The 12977-nt window shown below is 37.3% G+C and overlaps 1 protein-coding gene across 2 annotated transcripts; it reads left to right on the top strand.

Moving 5' to 3' along the window:
* The first annotated feature begins 7453 nt into the window (after window positions 1-7453).
* LOC103988884 (probable protein phosphatase 2C 38) lies at window positions 7454-11510 on the top strand. 2 transcript variants are annotated; one of them, XM_009407554.3, is made up of 7 exons: window positions 7454-7979; window positions 8456-8823; window positions 9602-9838; window positions 10525-10876; window positions 10968-11030; window positions 11136-11182; window positions 11331-11510. In XM_009407554.3, the coding sequence occupies exons 1-4, from the start codon at window positions 7658-7660 to the stop codon at window positions 10738-10740; spliced, it is 1143 nt and encodes a 380-aa protein (XP_009405829.2). In that variant the 5' UTR covers window positions 7454-7657; the 3' UTR covers window positions 10741-10876; window positions 10968-11030; window positions 11136-11182; window positions 11331-11510. The 2 variants fall into 2 exon arrangements, with proteins under 2 accessions (XP_009405829.2, XP_065044291.1); XM_065188219.1 differs by having other exon boundaries at window positions 10525-11030.
* Window positions 11511-12977: the final 1467 nt, after the last annotated feature.

Raw genomic sequence — 12977 nt, 5'->3', positions numbered from 1 at the left:
ACCGCCCGTACCCAGAAGAATAAAAAATTAAAATTTTTTGTTCCATTTTTGAAACTATTTGGGGCCTATAAATACCTTACTTGGGCAGCAAGAAAGAAGCAAGAATTCTTGAGAAAAAAACTGAGTAAACTCTACCAAAACTTTGAGTTCCCTCCTGCTAGTACTTAGAGTTAGTCTTAAGGGAGGTATGTGAGGGAATACTTACTTATAAAAGAGTGACTTGTAAATGTTATCTCCCAAACCTGTGAAAACGAGAAAGTATTGTAAGAGGGTAGTTGGTCTTCACCCATTGAAAGAAGATCATTAGTGAATGTCAATGGCCTCGACAAAGGAGGAATCGGGAGTGGACATAGGTCACAACGACCAAACCACTATAAATTTGGTATGCATTCTCTTTCTTCTCTTCTTTAATATTTAGTTACATTATATACTCCTGAACCACTATAAATTGGGAGTGCTTTGAATGCTTTTTGATATGGTTTTATCATATGAGTTTTTCAAACCAACGTAATTTTATGTACACACTAATTCACAACCTCTCTTAGTGCCGACTCGATCTTGACAGTTAGTATCAGAGCCAGTTTTTCTTATTTGGTTTAACACATAAGAGAAATGACTTTTATCGGATTTTAAGAGGGTCACTGTTAGGATCCCTTTATTTTCTAAGCTTTTGAATAATGTTTATTGAGTTTGTTTAGTTCAGTAAAAGTCGAGTAGATGTTTATTTAATATTTATTTATTATTAAGAGTTCAAGTCCTGGCGAACTCTAGATGGAACTCTATAAATGATGTAATCATTTCTTTTGGCAGAGAAAGAAATATTATTCAGTCTTTTGACAAACCCTAAGAGGTCGATCCCCTTGAAGTGATCATTCCTCATCCCTTTTCTCTTCTTTCTTCCATGATAAAACCCTAGGGTCTTACCATTTGATATCTAAGCGATGATCCTGGCATTCTTACTGTAGTGTTGTCGTAGCTATAAAAAAAAAAAATGAAGAGAGGAAGAAGAAGCTGTAGCCACGCACCCCTACGTCCCCTGCTTCCGGCCAGCCCACCCGTCGCTGCTACTCTCTGGCCAACTACCGACTTCGCCTCGCTTCCCAGCCAAAGTCCACCACCGCCCATCGCCTCCCACCCGAGCCACCACCATTGCTAGGAGACAACACTGCCAGCGTCCCATCCCGCCATAGCCCTGCTCCCCCGCTAGAGTCCACTGTCGCTGGTCGCCTCCCACCCCAGCCACCACCACCGCTCGTGACCCTCTCCTCAACCGCTTGCGATCCTTCAGCATTGCCAACGGCTCCTGCTGTGGTGCGATAGAAATAGAGCACCCCTGTTTTCCCTCTCCACCACCGTAACTCCTCGACCTACGACAACCGCCACCCGCCTCCCAATCATGACCCTCGCTGCCTCCTTCTCCACCATCGCCTACCTCCCATTGGGTCGCAGTCGCAACTACTCGACCTCCCCTCCTCACGGTGACCAAAATAGGGCAACCGAGAAAGGGTTATCGTCGCTATTCCCGGCTAGCAGACCACCCCCTGGCAGCGCCTACCCTCGGCGACCCTTTGCTACTCCTTACCCTCGACGACCTTGCTCCTAGCCGCACCGCCATTGCTAGCCTTCTCCTCAACTGCTCGCGATCCTTCGGCATCGCTAGTGGCTCCGGTTGTGGTGTAATAGAAACAGAGCATCCTGTTTCCCCTCTCCACCACTGCAACTTCCCGGCTAGTGACAACCGCCGCCCGCCTCCTAGTCGTGACCCTCACTGCCAAGAGTATGTCCCTAAAGACTCCTGAATAAAGGGCAAACATGAATAGCCTATGCCTCAGCAATAAGGTCTATCATGTATGTTATGCTATGTACTAAACCTATTATAGCGCATGCTCTAAGTGTCACGAGCAGGTATTAGGCGGATTTAGGCTTGGAGCATTGGAAAACAGTAAAGTGTATCCTTAAGTACTTGAGAAGGACTAAGGATATTTTACTAGTATATGGAGGTAGTAGCCTCAGGGTTGACAACGACTACACAAACTCGAGTTTCCAGTCTGATGTCGATTATAGCAAGTCGAATTCGGGTATGTCTACACCCTGAATAGAGGAGCAATATGTTGGAAGAGTTTCAAGAAAGATACTATTGTTGACTTGACTATAGAGGCAGAGTACATTACTGTAGCAAAGACAGTAAAGAGGGAGTCTAGATGAAGAAGTTTATCACAGATCTGTTAGTCATGCCGAGCAGCGAAGAGCCGATTCCCTTATATTGCAACAATAATGGGGCGATTGCTCAAATGAGGGAACCCGGGTCTCATCATAAGTGTTATGAGAAGGTTCCAGCTTATTTGAGAGATCGTGACCTGAGGAGATTTAACAATGAAAAGAGTTCCATCCGAAGATAACATCGCAGATCCATTGATAAAGTCATTATCTCAGATTGTCTTTGAGTGTCATAGGTGTCTGATGGGGATCAAATATATAGGTAATTAGCTTTAGGTCAAGTGGGAGATTGCTAGTCATAGGTGCCCTGCAAGCCAATCATGTGAGTGATGACACGTGTGACTTGACACACAATCTTATTACTTGTTATATTTTGGCATTTTATCATTTTATATTGATTATTACATATACACTTGAATATATTGTGATATCCATGGATCCGTGCAATGGAAATCAGATCGTGATGAGATCATGATAATAAGACCGATTCACCTTTAAACACATATTCTAAATAATCCCGATCATAGGTTACTCGAGAGGGACATTGAGATAATTGGATAGATCGGTGTGGTGTATACCCATCCATATAATGGATGTAGTTGGTCTCATAGTTGCTCGTGTGGGGACACTGGGAATACAGTACATGTGCTCGTTGGGGAATGAGTTCATTGATTGATCCACTTACGAAATATTGGATGATTGATAATGCCTTATTGTCAAACAGCGATTTCGTAGTCTCAATGTTATATCTAGTCCTTAAACTTGAGACATCAAGGATATCATATATGAGTACTTAATTCTTTGATACCAGACTTATAGGTCTAGAGGTTCCAGATCTGGTGCAGCTGGTCATCGGGAGTGGTAGCCAACCTTGTGAGGACTATTGAATGTCGATAGAGGATCATCCACTCTAAGTATTATGAAAGGAATATCCCATGTGCTTTTGCTTAGACAAATCCCTGGTTAGGGTTATTCAGTTTGAGAGAGAAAGAGTTCTCCAAGAGAATCTAATTAGAGTGAGACTCGAGCAGAAATCGTATGAGTTTGACAGCACCATGCTCGGTATAAGGTCTCTGGGATATTAGATAGATGATGAACTATATGTATATGGTAACCGAGGACAAACAAGTCTAATTGATTGGATTCTTCTATATCGTTTGAGGACTACGACGTAGTAGCCTAGTATATCCGCAATCGATGAGTCGAGTGAATTATTATGGAGATAATAATTCATTGAGCCAGAAGGAGTTCTGAGAGATATAACTCACGGCTAGCTTAATATTGGGTCTAGAGGGTCACACACATATGGTAGGCGTTGCAATGAGTAGAGATTCAAATATGAGATATCTATCAGAGCCCCTATATTATTGGATATCTAATAAGCCCATGAATTATTAGATCTTATGGATGAGATCCAATAAAAATCAATGAGAGATTATTGGATAGACACCCACTAATCTAAGAAGCTTTGGTAGTCAGATGAAGATTAAATACCCAATAGGGCAGGATCCATTAGGGTTAAGTTGATAGGGGACCTCTATAAATAGGAGAGAACCAATGATTCACTGGTTAGAGCCTCTTTGGTTGCCTTCTCATCTCCTTCTCCTCCTCAAAGCAAGCCTGGAGTTTTGAGGAGCATCGTCACAGTCATACTATATGGATCACCACTAGAGAGGAGGGTGCTTGACCTCCTTCACTCTCTCTTAGAGATTTGTTGTGATTCAGGGATATACGATCTCCCTATATAACATAAATTTTAATATACATAATTTTTTATTTCGTCGATTTTGCACACTAATCTTCGCACAACAACAAACATATATTTAGGAATTGGGAATTTTGTTTTTTATGTTTTTTCACTGCGCATGTGATGTCGCTTCTAGATTTCCCAACACTTCCCCTACTGATCCGATTATCATAAAGTCAACAATATTGTCTCCATCTATTTGAGGACAATATCATAATTGGTGAACCTCTCATCGATCTTCACCATAAACTTAATCAGATTAGTTATCTCCTTATATGTTGGCACTACATGGCAGAAATCTTGAAAGGGCTATTATAATATTGGCAAGAACATTGTTGCCCTTAAAACCAATGATTACCATAGTTGCTTACTCCAAACTCCTTTCTCTCCAAATAAGCTTGTTACATGGGTTATATCCACAAGTAAGAATCAAATAAATCTAATTAAGTATGATAGCGGAGAATATAGTTCAAAATGATGAAAAAATTCTATCCTATTTTTCCAACTGGTATTCATCCTTGTGTGTTTGCTCGGACCCCCCTTCTATAGAAAGATGGAACTGAATCTCCTCTCTCCTTGTCTTTACCAACTCTAACAATAGGCTTCTATGCCACTCTTTTTCTGAAGCCAAATTTATTAAATCCTTGAAGCAAATAAGATGAGGCAAAAGCCCTTATTCTAATGAATTTAATATAGAATTCTTCAGATGATCTTAAAGATTGTCCTTAAACTCTTTAATATATTTTAAAATTTTCGCTCCTTCCCTCGAGCTAGGGAAAGATCTTTCTTGTCTTTATTCCTAAAAAAGATAACTTTGAGATAATTAAGAACTCCAAACTCATTATCTTGTATAATATGATCTAGAAATTGCTATTGAAAGTACTTGCTAATAGAATTATAATTCACCTTAACTACCTTGTGTAGTAGGAGGAATTTGCCTTTGTGGCAAGGCACTCAATTCATGATAACATCCTCATTGCCACCAAACTTATTCACTTTATGACTAATTCTAAAGATAATTCTTCTCATCATTCTCACGCTAATTCTGAAAAGGCTTTTGATAGCATCTCCTAGGTTGTCATTTCTAGGGTTTTACTACCCACAAACTTTCCTACAACATTCATCTCTTGGGTATCTACTTGTCTATCCTCTCTTAATTTCACATGCCTAATCAATGGCTAAACCTCCAAATGGTTTCGGAGTCATAGAGGCATCTAACAAGATGACCCTATCTCCTCCTATCTTTACATTCTTGTGCAACAGATACTCGTCTCCATTCTCCATTCTTTTGAATATTATGGGCTATGACAAACTCACCATATTTAATATTAAACTAGTCAAGATTTCTTTGTAAATAATGTGACTTTTAAGACTAAGTCTAAGTTATATTCAAATATATTATCTACCATAGATCTTTTTGCTAGCCTAACCAAACTGTAAATTGAATCTTGATAAATCTTATATATATTTCCTAAGAATAATTTTGCATCCTTCAAATATAGATAATAGATAATGTTGCAACTTTAGTATTAGAGAAGGATCTTGGCCCATAACATATATGAGTACATTTGTCTCTTATAATAGTATTCTTGAATCTCTTTAAGGAATGGTTGATAGAGTCAAAGGCAAAATTAAGGGTTGACATAGTGGTTTCCTTTGCAAAAGTCACTCAAGTTTCTTATACAAGAAGAGGACTTGGTTCACCTTCTCAACCTAGTCAAGTGTAGCCTTCAAAAAATTATAGATAATAACATATGTACTAAACTTTGATAAGACCCTGGCTCATTTTCTTTGATATTAACAGTGTTAAGAATCTTAACACTATCATTGTGATATTTGGGATTTGGTGAAACTGCATGAGATCTTTCATTCCTTACTTATCTCGTGTATCTTGTGTATTTATGTGTTTGACGATTACTCTAATGATGCTTGCGTGTGAATCTTTTACTCTAAGGTATCTTATGTGTCCTTCACAGTAAATAGTGTTGAAGAATGATAAACAGATTGAGGGAAAGATTAAATGGTTTGGAATGTGATGTAGTAATTGACTGTTACGCCAAAGATCAATTTTTTTTATAAAAATTATTTTTGAATTAGCTCACCACAATTGACCTATTTTCTAAATTCCTTTCGATTAGAACCTTGCAACCTTTATAATGATTTTGATTAATATAGTTTGCTCCTTTTTGTCAAAAAAAAAAAAAACTTTTGCATTAGAGAGAGAGAGAGAGAGAGAGAGAGAGAGAGAGAGAGGACCAAAAGTTGGCTACAAAACATGAGGTTGGTGGTTGCTCGCCTTCCAAATCTGTCCTGGGTCAAACCAAAGACAACTTTATCCAACCTCCCTACATTGTTTTTAATTCAATCCCTTCGTACCAAACCCAACCCCACCCTTTACAATAGTTCAAGAGAAAAGAATAATACTTGAATGAGTAAAATCACCCAAATACCCCTATTAGCTCTTGAGCTACTATCCTTCAAATGTATTATTGTCTTAATTGGAAATAATTATCTCCTCTCCATATATATATATATGTACACACACATATATATATATATATATATATATATATACATATGTACATATATATATGTACATATTTATATATGTATATGTACATATATATATATATATATATTTCAAATTTTAAAAATAACCCCTCTTTATTTTCTCTTTCATCTCTTTACAACAGATTCTTTTTTGGTCTGATCTAATGCATTAAGAATCGATCTGGTAAATTAAATTAAACCATCTTAATATTAAAAAATATAATAATATATAAAATATAAAATACATTAAAAATGTGTAAATTTTATAAAAATACGTAATCAAACTCATTGTTTTAAGCTAATATTTAATATATAAGATTTTTATTTTCAGTTAGAAATTATATATCATAAAAATTCCAATAAATTATTATTAAAAATATATTATGTTTATTTTTAAATAATTTTATTATAACACTTTGATCTATTTCTTTTTCTTTTTTTTTTTTTTATCTTTTTTAAATAATTAAATTTTTTTTTAACGTGGTTAGAATTTATTTAATATACTATCAATGTGACATTGCGGGCATCTTATGAATGGAAAGATACCCCTCACCTTCTCTAGGGATAAAATTTAAAAGTTATAAAAGGAAAAAAAATAAAAATGGGATGCTTTTTGAGAAAAAGCCAAAACCAAAATCTTGTTTCCAAAATTCGCCCTATGGATTTTAAGCGGGAACAAAAAAAAATCCACTTATATATATATATATATATATATATATATATATATATATATATATATATATATATATATATATATATATATATATATATATATATAGTGTTGCATTTGAGATGGTAAATAAGTAAATAAAGAATTAAATGAGGATAAACATGTAATTTTAAGATAAGCAATACGATAATGATGTTTGGCAACAACATTTAGGTATTGCCTTCGACCGACCCCCCACAGCTTAGGGAAATAAAAGCGGAGGAGCATAAATAGTCGTTTTCGTCGCATCGGCTTAGTCGATAGCAAACCAAAACCCCCGCCGCGGATTCCAACGCGCGCTCGCGGAAACCTACTCTCGCCCTTCTCCTCTTAGCTTTCCCCTGCGAAACGCTCCCCGTTTTGATTCCACTACCGTCGAGATTGGGCGATCGAAGAACAAAGCGTGCGATCGTGGTGATCCGAATGACTGGCGGATGGCCCGATCATCGTCGCTGATGAAGATCGTGAGCCCTTGCTGGAAGTGGGCGAGATTTAGTCATGACTCCGCCGCACGAGCCGAAGGCCTCCTCTGGTACAAGGACCTCGGCAGCCACGCAGTGGGGGAGTTCTCCATGGCGGTGGTCCAGGCGAATAACCTCCTGGAGGACCGGAGCCAGATTGAGTCTGGGCCGCTGGGCTGGAACAAGGCGGCGGCCGCGGATGGCCCCCACGGCACGTTCGTAGGGGTCTACGACGGCCATGGCGGCCCGGAGGCGTCGCGGTTCATCACGGAGCATCTGTTCCCTAACCTCAAAAGTACACATTTTTTTCTCTTTGTTGAGTAGAATTATGTTTAATGTGTTCTTCATCAGATTCCGGTTTAAACATAGATTTGATTAAATTGGGTGTTCCCTTCATGGATAGCCGTTCTGCATTGGAGATTTTCGCTTAATTGTCATTGTCTCTGAATTGTGTTTCTGTATATGTTCTATTGCCTATTATACCATCAGTGTGACCCAGTTGGCATCCTACGGATTCCATTGCACATCTCATCTTCTGAATTTTACCCGAAGATTTGCTATGTCATCTTTTAATTCGTGAATTTTAATGACGTGAATTGTTTTCTTTTTCGTAATGATAAGTTAATAACTGCTTATTGACACTTATTCTGCAGCTTATGTTTTGCTCGTTGTAATCAAAAGGTTCACGTCTTTTATGAAAAAAATCAGTGGTCTGAAAGCTACTTTTAATTAGCATGTGATTGTTGTGGTAACAGTGGACATGATGTGCAGAATTTGCATCGGAACAACCGGACATGTCAGCAGATGTAATAAGGAAAGCATTTTCAGCCACCGAAGAGGACTTCATCTCTTTTGTGAGAAAGCAGTGGCTCATCAAGCCACAGATTGCCTCTGTTGGTTCCTGTTGTTTGGTCGGTGTCATATCTAGTGGGATGCTTTTTGTGGCAAATGTTGGAGATTCTCGAGTAGTGCTAGGGAGATTTGAGGAAGGTATTGGAGAGGTTACAGCAGTACAAATGTGCACCGAGCACAATGCAAGCTTTGAATCCGTGAGGAATGAGCTGCGGTCGTTGCATCCTGATGATCCAAATATTGTGGTTTTGAAGAACAAGGTTTGGCGTGTCAAAGGCCTTATACAGGTAATCCATCTTCCGAAACTGTTTTGCCCATTATTGAGTGGAAATAGATTTCATGAATATTCGTTGCTTCTGAACACCTTTATTTCCTATAATGTTGGTACATCAACATGCACTTTAAATAACTTTTGTGTATTGCATCATGATCAATTCCTGTGTTTATTATGCTTTTGCATCAAATGACAACGTCCTAGGGTGAGCGAAGGGTTCTTGGAGATTGAATAATTTCTTTTGTGTGACGCTTGAGGATATTAATTTTTTGGGGCTATAATCGGAACATTATCTTTACCATTATATACCTTCCTAGACAATTCTAATGGCTTGTTTTCTCTAGAAACTTTTTGTCTCAAATTAAACTTGGATAGTTGGCTATATCGCTTTCTATCATAGCGGTACATCATAACCAAAATTGAACCTCAAATTATTTTTAAATTAATTGAACTTGGTTAAAATACAAAATATGAATTTCAGTTGAACTGCCACTTGGAATCATTTTGAACCTATGCTATTAAATTTGTTATCTTGCAGAATTAGTCATTTGGGTTTTTAGTCTGCAATAGTTTCTTCTATATATTATAGCAACAGTTTCTTTGCACATGACCCTAAAGGTGTGTAGTTTGTAACATGTTGGCCATTGGCCAATATTTCTAGATAACCCTTCATGTGGATGGCAGTGTTTCTGTCTGGCTTTTGTGCATACAAGAAGATTTTAGGGTTAGAAAATTGGACCATGAATATCTTCTAAACATCTTCTACCTCTTGATTTCTTTAATTTCTGCAGGTTTCAAGGTCTATTGGAGATGCTTATCTGAAAAATGCAGAGTTCAACCGTGAACCTCTATTGTCAAGGTTTCGGCTGCCTGAACCCATCGAAAAACCAATCCTTACTGCTGAGCCATCAATAGTGACACATAAACTCTGTCCTGAAGATCAATTTTTGATATTCGCATCAGATGGTTTATGGGAGCATTTGACGAATGAAGAGGCTGTGGATATGATCCATAACACACCTCGTAGTGTAAGATCATCTTCTCTCTTGTTCTCCTTTAGGTTTTATCTTTTGAACAGTACAAGTCATGTGTTTTCGTTTTTTGTGAACTTTTTACCTTTAGCAGATATATGATTGCATCATGGCTCTAATATGATGCACTGCTATATTACCAAGATTTTTATTGATACATCAATCACTTTTTTTTTAAGTGGTGAATTTTTACTGATACATAAATCACTTCTTTTAAAATGGTGATTTTTACTGATATATAAATCACTTTTTTTGAAGGCAGTAATTGGATGCTCTTTCTGATTCCTTATTCATGAGCAATCTTGTGCATTTCTGTAAAAACTCATGGAAGTCTTTTCTTATTTGAAAAGTTACCGGTCAAATGCTTATGCATCGTAGATCATATTTTAAGTTTGAGTTCATATGGTGGACTTGTTTTTGAGTCACACTTCACTAATAAATTTACAAGTTTCTATATTAGTGCTATCAGCCCAAAGTAACAAACCCTACTACTTCAGGATTCTTAGTTTCATCAATGCAATTAATTCAGAAACTTATTTTGTTGATTATGATTCTGAGCAGCTTCATAACGTCTTTTGATTTTTGCTACGGAATTTGTTTTCTTATGCTTAAGGTTCGGCTTTCCATCTGCTATTAAATATCCAAATTTCACGATAGTTAACCTATAGTGCTTAATCATGCAGGGAATAGCAAGGAGGCTTGTCAAAGCTGCAATTCAAGAAGCGGCAAGGAAAAGAGAGATGAGGTACTCTGACCTGGAAAAGATGGATCGTGGCACCAGGAGACATTTCCATGACGACATTACTGTCATTGTTCTATTTCTAGACTCTGCCCTGATAAATAAGAACTTGTGCCATAGTCCAATACTTTCTCTTAAAGGAGCTGGTGTTCCTACCTAAGCAGAATGTGATCCGGGATGTGAGTCAGAATCTTCATGTACTCAGCGACCTTGGATCTTGCTATTGGTATCATCAGACCATGAGCAAAATACAAGAATCTGGTGTTTGAAGAGGTGTATAGCATCATAGGAAAGAGGTTTTTCTGATCTAACATGACGATATGAAAATTTGCACCAAAATTAGATACAATTAGCAATTATGGAACTTTGCTTTGCTTTGTTTGACAGTGGAGGGCTCGGCTTCGTTTGTGACAACCTTGTTCAGGTGGTATCAGCCTATATGGTGCACAGGTATAGGGATCTAAGTGATCTTGTGAAATAGTACTTGTGCTTATTATTGAGCAACAGGACAGTATTTGACTCGGAGTCATTTAATGTTGCTCTTTGGTTTGGCAGTGAGACTGAGGATTTCTTCTCTTGTGGGAAGTAGCGTTGGTTTCAAGGTGAGAAGATGAATCTGGATGCAGTTCCACTTGCTGATAATATCTCTGTTGAAGCATGAAATTGAGTATGAAGGGTGAAATAATCTTTGAAACTTATTTCGATGGTCATAAATATTTTTCTTGTTGCTTTGGTGGTGTATGATTTCAGGAGGAAGTCAGGATCTTATGCGAAAGAAATCCCTTTATGAAGTTGGAAGCATATCCGTAGATTAGTCTCGTTTGTATCCTGTAGCAGTAGCGTGAGACCTCACTAATTGGCCATCTAATTGTCACGATCGCGGTTGATGGATTAATCCATTGATTAAATTTATTGATCTTGAATCATTAACTCAAAAGTGTCTAATAGGTAATAATATGATTATTTAGTCTTTATAGATCAATATTTTCCGTTCTATATGTTAAAGTTATGTACACAAATTGAACATTATGAGGCCCAACGCCGGTGATTGACTTGCCATTCTTTTTAATTGCCCCTACACATTGTAAAATTAATTTGTTGAATAAATACACACATAATAGCAAGAATTATATTATATTCATATCGATCCATATTGATGTATCGAGATATCTTGATATATCAATACTAATGTTATAAAGATGAAGAAGAAGAAAAAAAAAAGACAGTGGAGGAGAAATCGATACTAATGTTATAAAAACGAAGGAGAAAAGAAAGACCTTCGACGAGGAAGGAAGAGGGGATGACGATAAGAGGATAACAATGAGAGGGCTCATGAATCGTTATTTTCTACGTCTGCATCGAAACATATCATCTGTTTCATATCGATTTGATGAGCGTTCTGACAATACCTACATTATAGTATATTGGAAGCTCAAATTTTATTATAATAATAATATCTTATTAAATCGTTAAAAATAATATACACCACAATGTACTATTCTAAATATCTTATTATTTAAAATTGTGTACTCAAAGTGATGGTTATTACGGAAATGTGACTGCCAACTATGATTGATTTGAAGTTAGTCACTTAAAGAGTATGTGGAATGTAGTTTCAACTTCTTGCCTAATTTATTGTTTACGGAGGAGCCTCAATATTTTATCTAAACTTCAATAAACTTGTTGGATTGGGGATGGGTCCCCTCTCCTTCTTACCTGCACGCAATAATGCGCACAAACCTGGTACCGTACGAATCCTGTTTTGAATTCATAAGTTTGTCGGATTCGGGTTCAAGTGAATGCAATCCGATAACACCGTTGATTGATTCCTTTTTGCAGTCCCTAACTCCGTAGTAGAGCAATCGACAGTCGCCATCGCTACTTTTACGACTCCGTCCAGAGCACTCGTCTCTTTCCCTCACTCACTGCTGGGCAAACTACTATGTATGTTTCTTATGGTTTTGAAGATGAAAACCTTGTATTCTCCTTCCTCTCCTACGACTCCTTCCATCACATTTCCTCTCTTTTTTCCCCCACTTCTAATTACCAAATTTGTTTGAAGTATCGAAGGTGATATAGCTAGTTAGCTACCAAATTTGTGATGTGTGGAAGGTGATGATGATAGCTAGCTGACTACCAAACTTGTAATAGCTAGCATAATTAATAAAAACCTTAAATCTTATCTTCATCACTGTTGCCAAGAATAGATATGTTGACAGTGCGCTACACCTTAACCCTTAGTATTATATCCTGGAGATACTCTAACCCTTTCATTCTCATTAATGATATTAACACAGCATGATCTAATATAGTTTTTACCAACTTAACTATAGTTAGACTAGTATTTGAACTCTCAAACACCAAAACTAATCTTTTGGATGTAAAGGTGGCATGTCA

The sequence above is a fragment of the Musa acuminata genome, chromosome BXJ1-6, assembly GCF_036884655.1.
Source record: "Musa acuminata AAA Group cultivar baxijiao chromosome BXJ1-6, Cavendish_Baxijiao_AAA, whole genome shotgun sequence".
Lineage (NCBI taxonomy): Eukaryota > Viridiplantae > Streptophyta > Magnoliopsida > Zingiberales > Musaceae > Musa > Musa acuminata.
This window is presented reverse-complemented; position numbering and strand designations above follow the sequence as displayed.

Coding starts and splice junctions, on each gene's coding strand:
- LOC103988884 (XM_009407554.3), top strand. CDS start 7,658: ATGGCCCGATCATCGTCGCTGATGAAGATCGTGAGCCCTTGCTGGAAG. Junction 7,980..8,455: donor TCTGTTCCCTAACCTCAAAA/GTACACATTTTT, acceptor CATGATGTGCAG/AATTTGCATCGGAACAACCG. Junction 8,824..9,601: donor GTGTCAAAGGCCTTATACAG/GTAATCCATCTT, acceptor TAATTTCTGCAG/GTTTCAAGGTCTATTGGAGA.